At 55.3% G+C, this 20,343-nt stretch overlaps 4 protein-coding genes across 4 annotated transcripts; 2 read left to right on the top strand and 2 right to left on the bottom strand.

Annotated features, from left to right (window-relative positions):
• Positions 1-97: 97 nt before the first annotated feature.
• Positions 98-2,310, bottom strand: M406DRAFT_287060 (uncharacterized protein; the record flags this gene model as incomplete). Its single annotated transcript, XM_040918708.1, has 2 exons — positions 98-1,786; positions 1,852-2,310. Coding segments are annotated over 2 exons (2,148 nt in total), but the record flags the coding sequence as incomplete, so codon positions are not given.
• Positions 2,311-8,014: 5,704 nt separating this feature from the next.
• Positions 8,015-11,385, top strand: M406DRAFT_349996 (uncharacterized protein). Its single transcript, XM_040922519.1, has 5 exons — positions 8,015-8,812; positions 9,044-9,094; positions 9,168-10,073; positions 10,231-10,428; positions 10,745-11,385. The coding sequence occupies exons 1-5, from the start codon at positions 8,266-8,268 to the stop codon at positions 10,876-10,878; spliced, it is 1,836 nt and encodes a 611-aa protein (XP_040779952.1). The 5' UTR covers positions 8,015-8,265; the 3' UTR covers positions 10,879-11,385.
• A 37-nt stretch (positions 11,386-11,422) lies between these two features.
• On the bottom strand, positions 11,423-12,700 carry M406DRAFT_62983 (uncharacterized protein; the record flags this gene model as incomplete). The annotated part of the gene is made up of 4 exons (XM_040924809.1): positions 11,423-11,483; positions 11,577-12,339; positions 12,444-12,492; positions 12,572-12,700. The coding sequence occupies 4 exons, from the start codon at positions 12,698-12,700 to the stop codon at positions 11,423-11,425; spliced, it is 1,002 nt and encodes a 333-aa protein (XP_040779951.1).
• Positions 12,701-18,933: 6,233 nt separating this feature from the next.
• On the top strand, positions 18,934-20,259 carry M406DRAFT_327398 (uncharacterized protein; the record flags this gene model as incomplete). Its single annotated transcript, XM_040920201.1, has 6 exons — positions 18,934-18,945; positions 19,247-19,279; positions 19,570-19,576; positions 19,705-19,780; positions 19,984-20,057; positions 20,093-20,259. 6 exons carry the CDS (start codon positions 18,934-18,936, stop codon positions 20,257-20,259), a joined length of 369 nt encoding a protein of 122 aa, XP_040779950.1.
• Between the last annotated feature and the right edge of the window lie 84 nt (positions 20,260-20,343).

The raw sequence follows: 20,343 nt of genomic DNA, 5'->3' as shown, positions 1-20,343 counted from the left end.
GCTGGAGTGGTGAGAGGGGCGGCTCTCCTCCCGAAAAATGACCATTTGGTGGGGGTGGAAGGCCAAGCAGATCGGCATTCTCACCGTTCATCTTGGCCTCGTCCCAGAGCTTCGCGACTTCCCAGCAGTGGGACCGCTCGTACGTGCCCTCGACGGAGAACATGACCACGTCCGCAGAAAGCTCGACCTTGACAGAGCTGCCGGGGATCTGGTACCAGGCCTTCCGTGTCGCACCAGCATCTTCGATCCACGGGGCGTTGCCCATTGGTGGCTGGCAGAGGAAGTACTCGACACCCTCGGTGAACTGCAGGTCGGGTGCATCGATGACCAGGAGGGGGAGAGATTGGATCACCACATATAGGAAGAGCCAGATGCCCATGCGGTTGTCAGCCATCTCGCTCGAGTTCTTGCCTCGGGCCATATCGAAATCGAAATCCTTGAATTGTTCGAGGAAAGATGTGGCAACGCTGTCCGTATCGAAATTGTACGACTTGTGCAGGACAAGTTGAACTTCGTGCTCCTTGATCTTGCGATCGAACTTGGCACGGTCCTTCTCCTTCATCTCGTCGTACTTTGCCAACACGGATTTCATGGTTGGTACCTTGGGAATGTCGAAAGGAATTGGCGGTAGAACAGGCGGAGATGATTGGTCGAACTCTGACAACATCTTTCTCAAAGCCTTGATGTTCTGGTCGCCTTCCTTGTCGGGCACTTCTTCTGGCGCCTGGTCGATGACGCGTGGGGTCAGAGAGTCGCGGTCCACCAACAGGTCATACAAAGAACACAAGTCCGCGTACAACGCCTTTAGCACCAATCTGTTGAGGCCATTCTCCGAGAAGGGGTTCTTCTTGCTCCTAGCCTTGGGCGGCCAGCTCCCGAACAGACCCTTGTAGTAATCCTGAGTAAAGCTCTTCATCCGCGTGAAGGCGGCCTTCCACCTATTGAAACGAACGTCTCTGAACTCCGAAGAGCCCGCCACGCCAGCGAAGAGCGCCGGAAATTCGAACTCTTCTAGTCTCGAGTTCACGCTATCCTGCCGGTTGCGCAGATCTAGGTTGGCCCGCTCGAGGCGTCGCCGGACCTCTGGAGAGATGTACTGCGTCCATGGCGAGTTCAGAGAGACGATGGCCTGCCATTTGCCGACCGCGTGGGTGTATGCCTCATTGTACAGCTCCCAGCACTTCATCCGCTCGCCCAAGATGATAGCTTCGACCGTCTTCTCGCGACTATGGCGCACGTCGGCGAGGGCCAGCTGGGCCATGTAGAAACCAAAGCTCATATCAACCGCCTCGCCCCAGGTCGTCCCGTCCATGCTCATGAAGTCGAATTCCTTCAGCAGTGACGATATCTGCAGGAATGCGGAAAAGATGGTCGGGTGTGCCTTGGTCCCAACAAGCGGCTGGCCAGTCAGGAAGGCAAAGAGATTCCGCACTGCTATCAGGCGCTGCAGATCGGGCTGGCCCGCGTCACCCTGGTTGTGCGCGCGTTCATGGTGCGGCATGGGAGGCGGGATGTACAGACGGACCTCGCCTGACATGAGCTCTGGCATGGCGGGATTCTGGGGCAGACGGGTGGCGTCCTCCGCCATCAGGCTGTCGCGGCCAGTGAAGCTTGTGCTTCTTGTACGTTGATGTCTGCTGCTGTCCAATTCTCCCTGGATCAGCTCGTGGAACACTATCGAAGCTTCTATCGACTGTGCAGGAATTTTGAAGGAGGGTCCTCTTCCGCTGCCTTTAGGATAAAGATGAACAAGGATGCGTCCGTTCTCATTCCAGAGCTCGGGAACCTATACATTATCAGCACGCTTTCCAAGGATACACCGCAGACGCTCGAGAATCTCATGTTATTTACCTTGTCGCCGTTGAGTAGAAAAGAGGTGTTATAATCTGCATGGCTGTCGGCCGCCATAATCCATGCCTTGGTTGGCGACATCTTCTTCAGATCTTTCGAGACGGAACCAGACCTCGACCTCCCCCCGGGCATCCAGGTCCGCCTCAGCCTTCCGCGGCCGTCACCATCATTGGAGTTCCTTGATACTGGCCTGGGCTCCACGGGCGAGGATACAGCTCGAGAGCTGTCGAATGTCGAGGACCGAGTTGTAGGCGGGTGCGCCGAGCTGCTCCTTACACGCGGTAGTTGGGCTGGTGGTGAAGGACGCCTCTTGCCTAGCTTGGCGCGTCCGTCTTGTTGGCTGCCGGATGGCGGAGGATGGGCAGAGCTGCTCCTCCTCTCGCTGCCTCTCGACTTGGGTGGCGGTGCAGAATAAGTTGGTGATGCGTTTGGGCGAGCATATTCAAGCCCTTGGGGCATGGGTATTATGGGAGGGAGGCGGGATGGCTGTTGAGGAGCGCCACCCGCAGAGGACTGATTCCTCTGGTGCTTTTGGACGACGGCCGGCATGTTGTGGTCGTTGTCGTTATTGTTGTTGTTGTTGTTGTTGTTGTTGTAGTAGTAGTTGCCGTCTTGTTGTTGTGTCCGATGGCCGCCCGTGGCGTCAGCGGCTTCGGGGGACTCTGTGCGCTGGAAGCCAAAGTCGAAGTCGGAGACCTGTGTTGCTGGTGTGGGGGTGTTTAGTCCGAAGACTTCTGAAGAGTGGTCGCCGGCAGTGGAGAGCGAGTCGTGGGGGTTAGAGGATGTATTAGGGCTCTCTTCGAAGGAGGGCTGCTTGTGGGTCTCGATCGCCGAGGCCACAGGTTTCCTGGCAACAGGCTTCTCTCTGACTTGCACCCGAGATGTTGTTTCGTCAGCGGTCTTTGGGCGCAGACGGTCGGTCGCCGCGGCCGTGGACTTCTTCAGCGAGCCAGAAGAGCTTGTGGGCGAGAACAATGATGTTAGCACGTTCAGCTTAGACTTTCTCCTCCGTGGTCTCGTGGTGGCCTCGTCCTCCTTCACCATGCTCACAGGGTCCGACACCTTCACCGGCTGCCCCAGAGATGACTCGATGTGCTCTCTGTCCCGGAGTGAACCGGTGGCAAGCAAGTTGGTGACGGACCTGGAGGGCTTGGCAAGGACAGAGCCCTTGCTGCCCTTGGAGGAGCGGGACGACTTGCTCGACAGCATATTGAGCAGGCAAGAATCGAGGCTCAGGGCTCACTCATGAGGCAAGTTAAGGATATGTGACGACGAAGGGGAGAGAGAGGAGGATGGCCAGCTTGCCTAGTGAGCTCACTCAGTGAGAGAGAAAGGAAAAAGAGACAACAAACTAACCCAGTGGTCTGAAAGCAGAAGGCGAGAGCCCACACTGCCAGGTACTATGTATAATGGGGCCAAAATGGCACAGCACGCCCTGGCCAACTGGAGGTCAGGATGGCACTGTACGGTGACTGTTGACTGTTGGTTGTGACCCCCCTGGATCAGTCCCTGTGGGTGTGAACGTGTGAACACAAGGGACTATGCCTGATGTTGGTGGAGGAGGGGTCACTCGGTGAGACTTTGGGGCTCCAAGGTTGTGCGTATCTGGTACTCAAGCCGGGTAAACGGATTTGTGAGAAGGGGGGGGGGGGGCGCAACTCAGAATCAGTCAGGAGGCTGGAACGTGTGGTCAGGCTCGGGTTGCTCAAGAGGACCTTCAGGTGGAGAAATCATATGTGTAACAGAAAAGCGAGAAGGGCTTGAACGGACCCTTGCAAGGTATCGTGATGGGTACTGTGGTACAGTGAACGCATAGAACAGGCCGCTGCAGAGCAGGAGAAGAAGGAGGGAGGAGGAGGGAGGAGGGGGCGTCGATGTCGTCTTGTGCAGGGCTGTGGGGTTGGGAAGGATGCTGGGCCTGGTTTGCGGGAGGGGGGTCGAAGAACTGGGAGAACATCCAGAAAACTGATGTTGATCCGATCCACTCTTTCGAAAGGGCAGGAAAAGAAAAAAAGAAAAAAACAGGGCCCACTCGGATTCCACAGCAGCTGGACAGGGATGGATGGAGGCGACAAGACAAGTTCGATCAAGGCGTGCAAGGGTCAGGGCGAGTTGCAAAATAGCTCAAGAGGTAGGCAGAGAGATTTGATGGTTGAAGGTCTCGGTGGTGGATGCGCCATGGAGGACCTTGATGGGGTTTGTTTTAATGCTTCTCGGTGGATCGATCGCCTTTCGCAAATGCTATGGTATTCTGGCCTGCCCTGCTCTGCTGTCTTGGCTGAAGAACAGACGTCATATATCAGCATCAGCGTCAGAAAACTCAGATTGCGCATCAGCCTCAGCCTCAACAGAAACAAATTAGCATGAACATTAGTAGCCGCTCTAAGCCGCTCCAAGCCTGTTGATGTCTTGGTGCTGCGTGCGTGCGCGGCTGCGTGTTTATGTGGAGAGAAGAAGAAAGAAAGAGAGTGTCAAGTGCGGTGGCGGACTTTTGATTTGTGATGTGACCTGAACATGTTCTCTTTCAGGGTTCAGGCGCTGCGGCCCGTATTCGGCCAGTCGCCCAAAATCTGCTGCACGATGATGGAAGGGTACAGAGTTGACAAGCACGTTACCAGATCTGCCCCAGGACCAGCAAGGTAACTTGGCGTTGCGTGTATACTCCATTCTGTGGGGGAGCACAGCCCTGCCAAGCCCTGCATCGTGGAGCCGAGTCGGGTAGCAGGTCATAGTATAGTAGGGCAGCAGGTTGTTTGTCTGTCTGTCGGTCTTCCTGTCTTGTCATGTTGGGTTCAGTTGAAGTGAGGTGAGATGAGCGAGGTTGGTAGGTTGGTAGGCTGCGGAAATTGTCATAATTACTGAAGATCCTGTGCACTGGGACAGTACATAAGAAGATTCTCATGTCAACATGCGAAGAACTTTTGATGACGACTTTCTAGGGTCATTGTCCGCTATGGATGCGCTAGGAGAGAGGTACCGTGCGGGTAGCTACTCTAGTACCTACCCGCTAGGGGTCCAATGAGGGAATGAGATGTGGTTGCACCTGAAAGAAAGAGAAGAAGAAAATAACCTAACTTTAGGCTTACCTTTCCTTCCAGCTGGCAGGTACTATGTACCCAAAGTACCATCATGGGAAAGAGCACTTGAATTACATTTCAGGATTGGGAGGCTTTCTCTCCCTTTCTCTCCATCTTGACCCCCCTCCCACCCCCGCCCCGGGCCTCCTTTGCATCAATCCGTGAGCGGCTTCGCAAACATACATGGTATGTAGTCTCTCGTGTGCTCGTGTCGGGCCGCCTCTTGTTTCTGATTTCGAGACTTTGATACGCATCCAAGCCTTTTTTCATGCTAGCTCCGTTTTAGCAGCCCCAAAGTGCCGGTACCCACCTTGCCGCCCTACTGTCGGTTCTACCAATTGCTCAACGTTGTGCTAAAACCTAAAGGCCACGCCACCCACATGGTCTACTACAACATGGTACTATAACTTACATGGTACTGCTACTATGGCAATGTATTACTGTACTAACTCTGGACAGCAACCAACAAGAGGTGAGCTGTAGGAGGGATCATGGATGGGTCCCAGCCATTTGGGGATTTGGCTTTTGATGATGCCCCATGTTCATGCCCGTCAGCATCATCTCCACACAACCACAGGTGGTGGCGCTAATGTGTGTGCCTCAAGGACCCATTTTCCAGCCCTCTTCTACTATCTGCCTCCCAGAGGCTGTATACGAGGTCGTCGAGGTGGGTGGTGAGACAGCTCACGTCTCCGTTTTACGCAACCAGAAGCGCAAGGCCCGCGGGACGCTCGGAGGGACTACCTAGTTGCTACGGTAGGTACCTGCTAAGAATTTTTACTAATATGTTCTTCAGTGGTCCCCCGTCCTGTTCCGACTACTGAGACAGGCCAACGCTAATTATAGCATCATCCAGGCACCAGACCCATGACTCGTCCTCTCTGCAGACCCCTCTGCAAGTCATTCTACTCTTCCCGTTCCTCCGACCTCCTTTTGTGTCTCCATCGTGCCCTGAAGGGAGGACCATGTACAGACTTTACAAGCACCAACTCGAATTGCATATCGCAAATCTCGAAGGGAAAACGCGGGATAAGTTTCCCGCATCCCGTGCATCCACAAGACGCCTCCCTATATGCTGCATACGGCATCCTATACCGTGTTACCTCCCCAATACTACCTTTGCTGCAACCCCCAGTTCAGGTCGACCATCCTGCACCGGGATACACCACCATGGATGGCGTCGTCTGCACCTCGACGTGCCACATTGCAAGGTACACTACTACATTGCTACAGTATTTCCAAGCCATGCTTGGCTGATACGTACGGCGCCGTGCGCGCTCATCCTGTCTCCTGGATGATTCCGGATCCAGGTGGATAGAATCCCCACCCGAATCGGCAGATCGGAATGGGCCTGGGGAGTGTGACTTGCAGAGCACACTCTTCTCCTCGCAGCATCACCTCCTTTCCCAGCGTCATTTTTGTTTCCCTCCATCTCGCGCCGCCCGTCTCATCACCCATGTAAGGAGACCACCTTGAAAGCACAGCCAATCTTCTCGGCACGTTCGCCGAACCCTGCCAGCCCTGCCCGCGACTTACCGAAATAAACGTCGTGGGAGTTCAATTTGGCCACTTGCAGGCGTGGAGGATTCCACCGTCGTCCGGGAATCTATTCCTCCCACTTCCAAATGGCCCCGGCGAACTCGGACACATATCTCAAAAAAGACCTCTTGGCTATCTAGGGTTCTGTCCAACGTCAAGTCGATCTAAAGCAGGGGCCTCGGCGATTCTGCAAGCCACATAAGCAGGTCGGAACTTTCTTTCAGTGCGAGCGGCGTCTTCTGCTGTCCACTCCTGCGAGGCCAGCCTGGCCGGGCAAGACAAAACCCTCTCTGGTTCGTGCATGTCGCAGGGCCGGCCCGATGGCCTCGTATGTGTTGAGACAGACACCCTCATGGATGATTTAGCAGAGACCCAGATATGTATTGGCTGTCAAATCGTTTCCTGGCTCCCTGGTCCGCAGCCCTGACCTGGGTCACCCCTTCGTTGCGGTCTCTCTGCCAAACCACGTCCGACACGCGCCTCTTGGTCGAGTACATGCCCTCGCAAGCTCCTCGTCGTCTTCAGGACCTCGTCTTCCTGAGTGCGTGTTGCTTGTATATCCTCATTCGAGCTGAGGCGGTGTTTTTGGTTCTTTGATTCTCACCTGTTCGGTTAACACACATCCGATTCTACACAATGACAATTCCATGGCAACGCACAGTCACTTTAGGGCACCAGGTGACGAGAACCAAAAAAATTTACGTGATCCGCCTAGACGCAGCAGAGGGGACGGGCCCCTGCTTTCAACAAAGCCAGAGAATGCTGCTGAATCACTTGCTACTTGCTCATGCCCAGAGTGCCCGAGATCTATTGACTGTTAGCTGCTTGGGATCGGCTGCAAGGAATGAAATTCTGCGAGGCGAGCAGACTTGAAGCTAGCCCCAGAGAGTCGGCAGAGTCAGCATTTGCTCTGCCACCACAGACTGAAATCACATAGCAGCAGACGGGCGCACTCTGCGGCTGACGGGAAAGATGAGCGACCTTTCTCTTACCGTGGACGCTGACATGTGCAGCTCGCCACTAACGCAATTCACCCCAATGGCCGACGCTTTTCTCTGACGCGGCAGACATGAGCAGAAGTCTGGCGCTGCAGACATTAGCAGAGTACGACAGCAGTACCTCACGCAGAGCCTGGTGGGACTCTCCGATCTCTTATGACATCTTTCTGCGGCCGACGACCCTCGCACCCATCGTCGCGGGGTAGCTGTCGTGTCCCGTGCGAATTATGTATGCGTTGTCCATGCAGGGCAACTGTCGCTGCTTGCTAAGCCTGAGCTCAGCCTCCATCTAGTGTGCTCTGCTCGAAGTCGTGCCGCCCAGGCGGAGCTGCGTGGAGTGTCTTTATACGCAGCCGGCCACAGCAGCTCCGTCTAATAGCAACGAGCCTCGAGGATGATCGGCGAGGAATGTGCAAGTTTTGTTCCGCTGCGACGCAAGGCGGACCTGCATGCGAGGGGCACACACACGTGATGAAAACATTGTTGCACATTTTCTCGGTGTAGGAGGCTCTGCGCAGCCTTCGAGTCCTACAGGGCTTTCCAACGAATAAAAACAGCACAACTCGAGCTTCTCAGGATCGCAAGACAATGGCTCCGCCCATTCAGACTGTTGCTTCGACCTCCTTCTAAAGACCAGGAAGCCCTTCTCTACTGATCAACACGAACCATTTCCTCTTCTCTTTCAAGAATACGAGTAACAAGCACACCCTCAACACACCTATTTCAGCATCACCTACTCTCACAGGCCCTCGTGTTTTAGACTTCTGAAATCGGCCGCCCCGCAGCCTTATCTCGCCACCATGGATTCCGTAATCGATGAGATCGACCGCATCATCGGAGAGCTGGATAGCACCACTAACAGTATCCTGTTGAGCCGGAACGCTTTCAGCTCGGGGTCTCTGCCCACATATCTCGGGCCCCCGACTGCAGACGACTACAACGAATCCATCTCCGAGAACCATGAGCCAGCCCTGACTCTGTCCACGACCGATGTGTCTTCCTGGGATTCTGGGCTACACCAGCATGGCTCCGATGCGACGCAGCCCAAGACCAATTTTAAGGCCTTGAGAGCGCCACAAGTCGATCTGCAATACATCGGAGAGGCACCTGAGATCTTTGTCGAAGGACCGCCGGCACGCCCGCCTGATCTTACTCAGGAGGCCGATCTACCAGGTGGTACCGCCGCACGTCACGGTCATCGGGTATCTCGCCCCGCAAACCCGTCCGTCGATGTATCGCTGCCCATGCTTTCAGCCCTCGGCGGCGCTTCGGCTGTGGGCAACACTGCCGATATCCCGCTCTCTGCAACCCCCATGACGAGAGACGGAAGCAAGAGAAGCGGGCGAAGTCATCCTCTCCCGGAACATCAGCGCTCTAAAGTGGCTGGGATGCGAAAGACAGGCGCCTGTCATCGGTGCCGGATTCTCAAAAGAGAGGTGAGAACTCTCCAGCTACCCTTATGATCATCTGAAACAAGCCAAGCTAACGCCATGTCTTTATTTTCTTCTCTGTATCTTCAGTGTGATCAAAGCTCGCCCTGCGCGCTTTGCGACAGAGATATACCTGGCTATCCGGAAGTATGTGACCGCGGGAGGATGGCCGAGCTACTGCCGGGTGAAGGTCAACCAAGTAAGGCACATTGAGGGATCTCAATGCACTCCCAGATGCACTTTGAACAAGCCTCTGACAATTCCCTCAACAGGTGTCTGGCAGGCAGATTTGGCCGAGACGATGCTGCCCGTGGACAACTGTCCGACAAGTAATGCGCCGATATACATCAGCGTCGGCTTCGAGCCAGATCCTGGTGACTCATCCGATTTGACCCTCTCCCTCCAATCCAGTCTTGGCACGAGCTCGTTCTCACCTGCCAGCTGGAGTTTTGAGCAGTACTACCGACCGCCCTCGACGATTTTTCCTGCCGTGCCTTTGACAACAGCAGGAAACTGGCCCGGGATTTTACCAAGTGCTCGGTCACTGCAGGCCGCTGCGCCGTTCGGCACGCAGCCGCTGTGGATGGGCGGCAGCTGGCCGGGTGGCTACTCCTCACCCGAACTATACTACCGGCTCTGTCCTCACGAACTACCCTCCGCCAACGCACTTCTTGCCTGGGCCGAGAAACAGGTCAGGCAGGAGCTCGCACGGCACTCGACATTCGAGGCCGCCATCGGTACCTTGATTTTTACACTGCTAGACCGCCCACTATCGGTACCTCCTCCACCCGAGAGGGCCGGCAGGAACAAGAACAAACCCACACCGCTCTCGTCTCGGGTTCTGTTGCGCAATGTATGCGATATGATGAGCTGGCTCCAAATTCTGCGGGCTCAGACGCTCTACGTGCGCCAATGGCCCAGTCTAGGACCATACGGAAGTGCCGGAGGGGCCGCCAGCAGCTCGTACTTGATGGAGGGTGTGCTCTCGGAGCTCAAGTGGCTGGCGGTCGCCGAGCTCGTCGCTGCCGAGAGGAGCGCGGTAGAAAACCTGGACCTTCTTCTCAACAAGGGCATCAAGGGCGTCGAGGTACAGGTTCTGGCGTGTCTCTGGCAGATGATATTAATCTATCGGCAGCAGATTGCGGTCTTTACCACCTTGGCCAGTATGCATGCTGCCAGTAAGGTCTTTCCTTGATCTCGAAACTCCTTGTACTTGCTGCTGCTGTTGTTGTCGTTGTTGCCTATCTGGTTGTCTGCTGTTCGAATGCAATACAACGCGCGTGCATCTTCTCATATCGAACCACGGGCTTGCTTGCTAATTGACTTGGTTTTCAGTTCGCATAACCGTCGAGCCCGCCCTAGCCATCCTCTACCAGCTCCAACGTACCCTCCTCGTCAAGTACGGGGCCTGTTTCCGCTCCTCGTCGCCATTCTACCCACGGCGCGGCCAGCCATCCACGACGGACCGTCTTCAGGGCGACGCTCGGCTCAAGGGGGCGTGGCAAAACGTACTGACGAGTCGGCAAGACTTTGGTAGGTGTCGGTTCAAACTTCTCGTCTTGTTATTTCCCCCTCTTTTTTCTCTCTTCTTCTTTTGCGTTCTTCTCTTCCCCTTTCTTCTTCCTCTCGATTATCTATAAGTGTGGATGTGCGAGAAAAGACGTACTTCGCTTTTCGCTCTTTCAAAGCAGGAACAGCCTTCTCCCCAGGTTCTTAGGAGGAGAGTGGATGTGGGAAGGCATAAAGGGAAAGAAAGAGTCGGAGAAAAGAGGACAGAGACAGGAAAAATGTGTGTGTGTGTGTGTGTGTGTGTGTGTAAAGTTGGCTGCTAATCATGTGACACTGTCAGACCGAGAGATCTCTGCGTCCATGGCGCCCTCGGATGTACTGCTCAAGGTACTGGTCACGGAAGTCGAAAATGACCTAAGGCGTCGGCGTTTGCAGAAGAGGGCCCCGGCACGCAGGCCCCCGCCAGCATCATGAGAAGTAGTAGGTCACGTCAAGTCACGCCGCTGCGCTCGTCCTTCCTTCGCCCCCCTACTCCGCTGCCGGAGCTAGGCAACTTCTCGGTATCCTCGCCGCGCATGTCATTCGCAGATAGGGCTTTTGGGGTGTTTCACACAAGGGGCGTTCTTCAACAGTTCGCCCCCGCGTGGGATATCATCGGCACTATCTATGATACATCGTTAGGGATATCTTACACGACCACGTCTCGGCGGCCCCCCTTTCCCCCCCCCCCCCTCTCTTCTCTTTTTCTTCGTTTTCTCCTCATTGGTGACTAAAGTGGGTGAGTAGTAAAGGGGCGACTTCTCATGGGGAGGCACGGCGTGCTGTATTATATCTCATTCTTGACTCTTTCATAATGGCTAGAAACTAGGGAAGAACAGGGTATCGATTATGGAGGAATAGGAAGCATCTATCTTTCCAAAAAAAAATCTAGCCACTGAGCACGTCCTCCTCTTATTGATCATGGATTATGCGTTCTCATATAAACCGCGCGCGGCACTTGGAAGTATTGCCGTGACTCTTATGCCTTGAACCGCTCGATGCTCCCGGCCATGTCGTCCTGCGCGTCCTTGACCAGGAAACTATTCCACCGTGTCAGCACATAGGACATATATCTGACCTCCCATCCCTGTCGCCGCTGGCAGGGAGGGAGTAGGAGACAAGGAAAAACTCACTTGTACAGCAAAACGGTAGGTCCCACAGTGCCCAGGTGCCACAAGCAGTGCGCATCGACGCTCCCACCAAGAACGGGCGGAAAATCAAACAGCTCCAGGCTCATGGCCAGGACGACCCAGGCCACGCACAGGCCGGGCCACGTGGCCCAGCTGCGGCGGGAGCTCCTGTATTTGACCCAGCTGTAGCGCGTCCACAGGGCGTTGGACACGAGGCCGCAGGCGACGTTGGCGGCCATGTTGTAGGTGTAGTCCCAGCGCCAGAGCAGGAGGTAGGCGGCGTGGGCGAGGTAGGCGGCCGCGCAGAGGAGGGTCCAGGCGTGCAGCAGGGACGAGGCGGGGCGGCGGCGGCGGTCGAGGCGGAAGTGGTGGATGGTGGTGTAGTACAGGCCGTAGAGGACGCTGGCGCCGGCGCCGAGGTAGTCGAGGGACTCGGTCAGCGGGAGGTCGCGGGTGTGGAACAGGCAGCTGAGGAGCCAGCTCGCGATGCCGACGCGGGCGAGGCCGACGTAGTAGGGTCGCAGGGTGTACGAGGCCGGCACGGCGGCGCGAATCTTGTGGAGGCCGTCGAGGTGGGCCCACAGGTTGGCCGCCGAGAAGAGCACCGAGAGCGGCTCCTGCACGCCCAGGACGCGGGTGAAGGGCCACTTGCCGTGGAACTGGACCACGGGCTGCGAGGCCGCGATGCGCTGGGATGTGATGATGGTCTGGCAGGTGTGGTCGCACTCGGAGGGGCAGTCCCAGAGGAGGAGGCGGTGGTGGAGGGCTGGGTAGTTTTGGAATTGGGTCTGGTCAGCAACTATAACTGGAGGAGGAAGGGGGTGGGGAAGAAGAAAAGGAAGATAGAAAAAGGTAAAGAAGTCTACTCACGTATGGGTGTTTGCGATTTCCCAGGACTACAGTTCTCCCGCTCGCAGACCTAAATTCCCACCTCCCAATCAGTCGCCTGCGCTTCTTCTTTCTTTTGCCAGAAACAAGAACGACAAACAACCACGAACCTCGACACATTCCTTGAACTCAGGCAGCCTATCCCCCACAGACGCCTCGACCACAGCGCCCAACAGCAGCGGCAGCAGCACGAGGACACAGAGTGTAAAGGCGCGCAGCCGGGCCTGGATCGTCGTCATCCCGCCCGATGCGCTGGCGATCATCGTATCCTCATTTAATCCAGCGGTTCGTGCGGAGAGAAGGAATGAGAGGGAGGGGGCTGGGAAGGAGGGAAGAGAAAGTAAAGGTCGCAGAGGAAGAGAAGGTGGGAGGGTGGTGAAGGACGTTTGGGGGGGGGGGAGGAGAGCCGTAAAAAAGATAAGATGATATTGACGTTGAGGAGGGGGAGCTTCCTCCTCTCCCTACAGGGGGGTGGGGGCGCGGGCTTAGAAGCTTGGTCAGTGTGCCCATGTCATGTCACTTACTATAAGTACAGGCATGTAACCCTGTACTGTTAGGGGCGCACCGGCCTGGGTCCCACAACAATTACGGGCCGCCGGGCAGATCGTTGCGGGCGCGTCCGCTGCTAAGATCGACAAGTCCATAGGTAAAAAGTTAAATTTCAAGGAGCATAGAGATGGAGAAGAGGGAGAAGAAGGGCTTGTGAGAAGTTCGTTCAAGACTTCGGTGTCAACATGAAGAGAAAGTGAGTGTGTCTCGGAGCCAGTCTGCTTTCTCAACAAGAATTTCAAAATTGAGAAGTAGCCTTGCTTGGTCTTGTTCCCTCCCTCCCCTTGCTCCGCCATATGCAACCCGTCACGTCTCACGCACACCAGCATTAACATCGTCTTCCGAGTATAAATTTGGTCAAGTATGATTCTCATTTGTTCTTGCTGCTCCTTACTTGAGCAGAAGGATTAACGTGCCCCCCTCATTTCATCATCACCACCCAACAAAATAACCTGGCATTAGGACCTGTCCCGTTCATATGTACTCCAGCACCTTGAGGTTCCTTGCAATATATAGAGGTGAGAAGAGAATAATTTTGTCTCTCGCAGCACATCTGCGCCCTCTCTACCTGCCCAGATCTCTTCTCCCCTCTCCCAGCAAAATCCATCTCGGTCGTTGCATCCCGCCGAGCCCAGGCTGCAAGTCCTGTGTGTATGCCAACGAAACCTTCATAATCCAAAACAATTGTAGGTAGGGTGATTAGGTTCCAACCTCATATCATCTCGTAATCATCGTCAAGCCCAAATCACCGGGAGTGTATCCACACAGTGGAAGAGAAGCCCCTACAGGACCGTGATTCCTTAGAACGCCTTAGTAACCAGGTTCAGGGATCACCCAAGGGGAGTTGCCGTCCGGTCGTCCAAGCGACCTATATTTCGCCGAAAAGATAAAAACAGACGCCGTTACCTCATAATACGGAGGTTGTCGTATGCAAGAATGATCTATGTCGAGAGTTTGTTGTGTGTGTGTGTGTGTGTGTGTGAAGGCACCTATTCAGCTGTCGAGCTGCGTTGTCCACCGCACCGAGCTGGTATCATTTCGTGGCGCGCCGTCATTTCATGATGTCGTGAGAAGGAGATAAATACGTGGGTCCGCGTTGCGTGGTGCGCGGGCAATGTGGTAAATTCCCCAGGAAAGTAGTTCACGAGGGAGACTCGGACCTCTAGGGGCTGTTGAAATCCTTCAGGCGTTGGTCAATGTAAGCCAGCTTCGAGGCCAGGTTGACACTGGCAGGCTCGTTGGGATGAGAGCCACCGGAAGGATGTACGGTCGAGAAGCGACGCCCGAACATGGCAACATCGAGGAAGCTAGGTTGGCTGAATCTGTTGGGCACGCTGAAGCTTGAGCCAGCGACCGAGAACGGCGAGCCAAGCCGCCGCGGAACGTCCACGGGGACTGTAGGCTGCTGCTGCTGCTGCTGCGGCTGCGGCTGCTGGCTCGTCACCTGAGCCGTGTCAATGTAGAGCTGCGGCTGAGACCGAGAGGCAAAGATATTGTCCTCGCCGTAGCTCAGGCTGAAGCTCTTCTTGTGGGCGAGATGGTGGTCGCCGCGGCCGGCGGCCAAACTCGGGTCAAGCCAGAAGTCAGTGGACAAGCTAGGTCGCTTGCGTGCCTCGTGGGCCTGCCCAGTTTTCCTCTTCTGGGTCGATGATCGGCTGAGGCGTACCGGAGACTGGAGTCTCGGCCGAGGCCCGCTCACAGTGCGTGTCTGCCGCTGGCAGGCATCTGCAGGGACACCGAATATATCATCAGCTAATGAGAAGGAGGAGCTGGGTCCATAACTCCTCGCGTTAATGGGGGAGCCAAGGCGCCGCCGCTGCTCGGCTGAGGGCTCCGCATCGACGTTGGGAGGTGGGATATGGTCCAGGCTCTCAGGAGGGGTCATAGCTAGCGAGTCGGACGTGGTAGTGGAGTTGGTCAGCTGTGCGAGCGGTCCCTCTGGATCCATAGCATCCGAAGTGGTGACTGCTAGGGACGTAGACATGGTCTGGGTCTCAAAGGTTGAGGAGGTAGCGCCAGGAGTCGATCTTGGGGCCCATCGAGTGGTAGTAGTATTGGTGAAGGGAGTTGGGCTTCGGGAGAAGTAGGAGAAGCGCATCTGTCCGCCGTCAGGGCCTCGAGCCTTCTGCCTACACAGCACCCTCAGGTGTGCGCGCGTAGCCGCACCAGTATGCGGCCATCGAATGAAAGCCCCGGATGGCTCTGCTGTGGGGGTCGAGCTGCCGCTCTTCGCATCGGCAGCAACGGTGGACTTCGCGACCGCCTTGGATCCCTTCCAGCTCCGGGCGGCTTCGCGCGCGACTCTCTTACAGACGCCCTCTGGCGGGACACCACTCTTGCCAATCTGGAACGGTGTGACGCGGGGGTCGGACAAATACATGTTGTATGTCGCCCACAGGTGTGCGCCCATCGCCCTGGTCCAAGGAGCCTTCCTTTGCGTCCTGCTGTTCGCACCACTCTGTGGGTGGAGCATGTCTGGCCGAGGCTCTTCCAGCTTGTTGTGGAAGCACAGGAACTTCTCAGAGGTCGCTACACCCGGGCTGAACTGTATCTCTTCGTCCGAAAAACAGGAAGACAGCTGACTGAAGGAGGATCTACTCGTGCGCGTTGATCGTGAAGTGGACGGTCGCGACTCAGGCTCTGGGCTGGACTCGCAACTGCTCATCCAGTCGATGGACCAGTTTGGGTATCGTGACGGGGTAAGAGACGGAGGGTCTTCGGTCGCAGGTGTCTTGGGCGGGGTAGTCAATGGTCCGCGAACAAGAGGAGGGTGAAGCAATCCGTTGTCGCCGCCGACCATCTGGTCGTCCATGCGCTCGGGATCACTCCAAGGAGGGAACGCTTCGGGTTCGAGATCGGCGATGGTGGGTTCCTCGATGCTCGGGATGGGTACGTCGGCGGCAGCGACAGAGGCGAGGAACTGCTGGGTGGGTGCGACGAGGTGCAAAGGCTCGTGTCTTCGTTTTATCCTGAAGCGCGGCCGCGGGGTGCAGGGCGTCTGGCACTCGACTTCTTGACGGGATTCAGGCGTTCTCGGCGCGGCGAGGCGGCCTTGTGCGAACAAGACCGCTGGATTCTGGTCTGCACTCATGGCGTATCAATCCGATGCGCAGTCGAGCGCGGTCATCAAACTCGGAAGCGACAAGAAGGGTACGAATGCGAAACTGCTGAGGGCTGTTGAAGAGCGACGTCGAGCGGCGTTGCGACGATGTGTTATGGTATGCGCGCAAATAGAATCCGGCTCCAAAAGACTTCAGACGAGTTCAAGGAGATTGCGCGATTGGCTATGGAAAAGAGGATGTGTGTCGCAAAGGAATAAGGCGCAGACAAATGAGAAGAAAATGGGTATCGTAGGTGTCGTAGTCTCGAATTTTGCGGTGGCTGGATTCACCGTCTTCGTTTCGATGAGAGCGTCACGTTGCTTTCTTGTGTCTCTCTGATGGGGAGGAGGAAGAAGAAGAAGAGGAGGAGGAAGTGGACGAATTGACTAATGTCCAATTATTAATAAAAATTCGAGCGAAACGATCGGTGATAGTATGGAGGAGGAGGAGGAGGAGGAGGAGGAGGCGAGCGCCGTTGGTGGTCGGGAAGAGGGGGGCTAAAGAGAGGAAATCGTTGTCGTCAAGAGTTCGTAGGGCAAAGAAAAGAAGAGATAGGCGACGACGGGATTGTTTTTGCGACCGAATCGTGGGAGAGAAGGGTCATAACAAGAGAATGGAACGATCGTTGGTGAAATGTGAATGGGGTGGGGGAGGGGGGGTGTCAGGGTGGCGACGAGGCGGGAGTATGGATATTATGTAGGAACGACGCATGCCCTGGGGTTCCCTGGTCGTGGGTGGCTCTTTGGGATGGGCATAAGAGAAAAGAGGGCAGGGTGGGAGAGATGGGATGGGATGGGATGGGATTGCGGGTGGTGAAGAGGTACCGTAGCAGCAGCAGCGGCAGCAGCAGCAGCAGCGGCAGCAGTAGTAGTAGCAGTGGAGTCCTCGACGGGGGAGGCGGGCTGCAGGCGTTGCAGCGATCACTTTCTTTAGCCCGATCAAGGTCCCAGGTTCCTTGTCCCTTCTCCCTCCTGTACCGGCGTACTCTTCAGTGTACCACTGTACGTATCGGGTCACCTGCGTACCACCGCACCAAACGTACCTTGGTGGCCCTAGTCAGGCCTTTCTTGGCTTCTGCTCTCACCCCCTGCAGAATCGATGAACAGAGGAGAGAAAAAAATAAAAAAAAATAAAAAATACAAGAGAGGATGAGGCAGACTGCTCGTGAAGAATCCCCTGATGGACCGATTCAGTCTGCTGCATCATGTATGTATGATGTATGTGCAGGTCATGTCTGCAAGTACCCAAGGGGTGGATTGGGACCTTCTCCTCGACGTGCGCAGCGCCTACTGCAGGTGGTGGTTGGGGTGTGGATACCCATGCCCTGCCTAGGCGAGACATCTCGCGATAATGAAGAGGGAAGGGGCCAACTAAGCGGGCGGTTCAGAAGCAATGCAGTCTGGGCCACTGAGCAAGCAACACACAACCCCAAGTGCAGCGGCCAGCGCTTCGCTTTCCCGTTCCTAGACGCCGTATGCGTGTATTTTTCTCTCTCTCTCGCGTTTCTGTTCTCATTAGACAGTGGAGAGGTAAAGCGGCGACGATCTCTTTCTCTTTCTTACTTTTCTATTTCTTTCCCTTCTTCTATTTTCTGCCCTTTCCCCCCTTGTTTGCTCTTTTCTTTCTGTTTTCTATCCCAGACAGTGGCACAGACTATAGACAAGGTCACTGCGGCAGGTTGCGAGATTAGGTTCTGAGGGCACGGACAGTTGACCAGCGCCCCGCCAGATTCCAATTTGGCATCTGCTGAGGCTTACAGATGAAAGCAGGTACTGTATGTAAGTAATGCAGGTAATCGGCCGGAGATAAAAAGCTGAGAGTGGGTGGTGGAATGGATGGGTGGATTGGTGGACGGGTGGTAACGTGAGCGAGGCTGTTCTGGTGGATACAGGCCCGCCGTGGGTCCCAGCTTTCGCTACCCGAAGGGTCTTTTGAGTGAGGTCTCGACTGGCGAGCCGCTGGGTGGGTGTGTAGACGCTGTCGAGGATAAATCGAGGCTGGGGTGGTAGGACTGACGGGCTGACAGTCAGGACAGGGTGGAGGGGGGTTTCTGAACGTTGCAGCAGGTGGAGTCAGTCGAAGTGTGTGTGCGTGCCTGCGTGCGTGTGTGTGTGTGTGTGTGTAAGTGAGACAGGACCGCCAGATGGGCACTTGTCAGTTGCTGATCAAGAGCCAAAACCGGTATTCAGGATTGAAATGTTGATAATGACAATGCTTTGTTTGGTCCATGTGGGATGGGATGGATGCCTTGTCTACATCTTCCTCCCCAGGGCCCGGGCCCAGAACAACCAAGGACCCGTGCGCTGGACAGGCGGGTTCTGTCTACATTTGGTGGGGACCCCTCCTCCCGGTCTCGATCTTGTTGGAAGCCAAAAAAAGACCAGAGAAGAAACAAAACAAGAGAGGCTGGAGGACGGTGTGTCGAAAGTATTCCCAGGATGGCAGGGAAGTTAAATTACCCAAGATGTAGATGATAGAATCCTGACACAAAGGGAACGAGCACGAAAGGCTGGGGCAGGGGTTGGGAATCGGCAACCCGAATTATCCTTTTCTGAATGTTGCGCACATGGAACAGAAAAAAGAAGCAAGAAAGTATACGGTGCGTGAAGGACAGATCTGGCAGACACACGAATGGACGAACGAACTATTTGATGTGGCACATGTGATGTGCATTGCAGTGCAGTATGCAGTATAGTACATCTTGCTGCAGGTCGAGACGTATGAGGCATCGTGCATGGAAGGATTAATGGTGAACAAGGAGGGGGCTGAGCGAAGGTACACATGGTAGTAGTACGGAAGTATTGCACCACGCGCAGAGTACTATGTTAGAGAGAGTACGTACTATGTACCCTGAGAGCCATCAATCAGGAAGTAGCGAGACCGCGTTTTTTGGCGTCTGTCACGCGTTGCCCAGACGCGTCTTCCCCACTTTTGTCCCTCTTCTCGCACTTGCTCTTCTATCCTCGTCCGCTCTCTCTCCTCTTTTCTTCAAGGGGCGGCCCACTTTCACCGCCTCTGCGATCAGATCTCTTGTCGGGAATTGTCGTCCTGCACTACACCAGCCATGTTGTTTTCTAAATCACGAGTTTCTCATCATGGGGATGATCACTAAAACCCGACTCTGTCCATGTTCAGGTGATATCGTTCCCCATCGGCCCGTGGAGCTGGGTATGTAGAACTTACTGGGTGGGGACTCTCGGGTGTAAACTTAGAAACCCGCGTCTTATTTTATGGAGCGCACTCCTTCGTCGCTTGTTGGGTCAGGATAAGCAACCGAGCATTTCTCCTCCGACAGGCGTCAGCACGGGACATGGACATGAAAAGCACAAGAAAGAAAAAAGGAAAAACAAAGGAGTGGGGAGGGGAGGAAAGAGGAAACGTCTCACAACAGAGCTTCATCTGGTAGGGGTTCTACGTCCTAGATTCCTACTGACTACTTGGACGTACCAGTGTGGTAGTACTATAGTGCGTCGGCCAGTTGCATGGAAGGATTCAGCACATCACATCCCCTCTTTTTGTTTTTCCCTTTCTTCTCTTTCTGCTGCACCGTTCATCCGTTCTCATTCGGTCTCCTTTCTTTGTGGCCTACACAGTGGCTAGCAGCAGCAGCAGCAGCAGCAAAAGCAGCAGCAAAAGCAGCAAAAGCAGTAGGCGCAGGAGCAGGATAGAGTGAGTAGGCTCGGCCCCTGCAAACCATAATGCGAGGGGCGTGCAATGCTGCGTGCCACATCCGTATCTACAAGATGATAGTGAACCCATTTAGGTGGAATGGCGTCTGACCACCGTCCATGGCATCTGCAGTTCTGCCTGCGATGTCACGTAGGGCAGCTGCAGCCGAAAGCCGAGGGTGGGGAACCCTCCTCACTGCACAGGTCTCGTCAACTGGTTCACAAGAAGGAGACAGAGGAGGACTATTTGATCATGCTGGCCACGGTTGCCATTACGTGTGTGTTTACGTGCGATACTACCATCGCCTTCAAGATCATGCCACGGCTCTTCCTCGGAACTGGGATCAACAAAAGGCTTGCTCTGCTCCGTCCATGCCTCGTGTTGCAGAGCGCATGGTCAAGGAGATGAAGGCGAGGGGTTTTCTGGTCCGCTGGCTGTCACTGGCCGGAAGCTGTTCCGATCGAGGACTTGTGGTGTAGTCTCTGCCGATGATGTATCCTATACCATGCACCTGCTATTATATTACCCTGCAAGACACCCTCATCTCCTGGGCCAGCCAGCCA

Source organism: Cryphonectria parasitica (assembly GCF_011745365.1).
Source record: "Cryphonectria parasitica EP155 unplaced genomic scaffold M406scaffold_2, whole genome shotgun sequence".
In the NCBI taxonomy this organism is placed as follows: Eukaryota; Fungi; Ascomycota; class Sordariomycetes; order Diaporthales; family Cryphonectriaceae; genus Cryphonectria; species Cryphonectria parasitica.
The sequence above is the reverse complement of the archived record's forward strand: the minus strand, read 5'-3'. Positions and strand labels throughout refer to the sequence as shown.

What these genes read in the sequence shown, in the direction of transcription:
- M406DRAFT_349996 (XM_040922519.1), top strand. Translation starts at nt 8,266, where the DNA reads ATGGATTCCGTAATCGATGAGATCGACCGCATCATCGGAGAGCTGGAT. An exon ending in AAGCAAGAGAAGCGGGCGAA is followed by an intron (nt 8,813 to 9,043) that starts GTCATCCTCTCC and finishes GCTATCCGGAAG; the next exon opens with TATGTGACCGCGGGAGGATG. An exon ending in GGCCAGTATGCATGCTGCCA is followed by an intron (nt 10,074 to 10,230) that starts GTAAGGTCTTTC and finishes CTTGGTTTTCAG; the next exon opens with TTCGCATAACCGTCGAGCCC.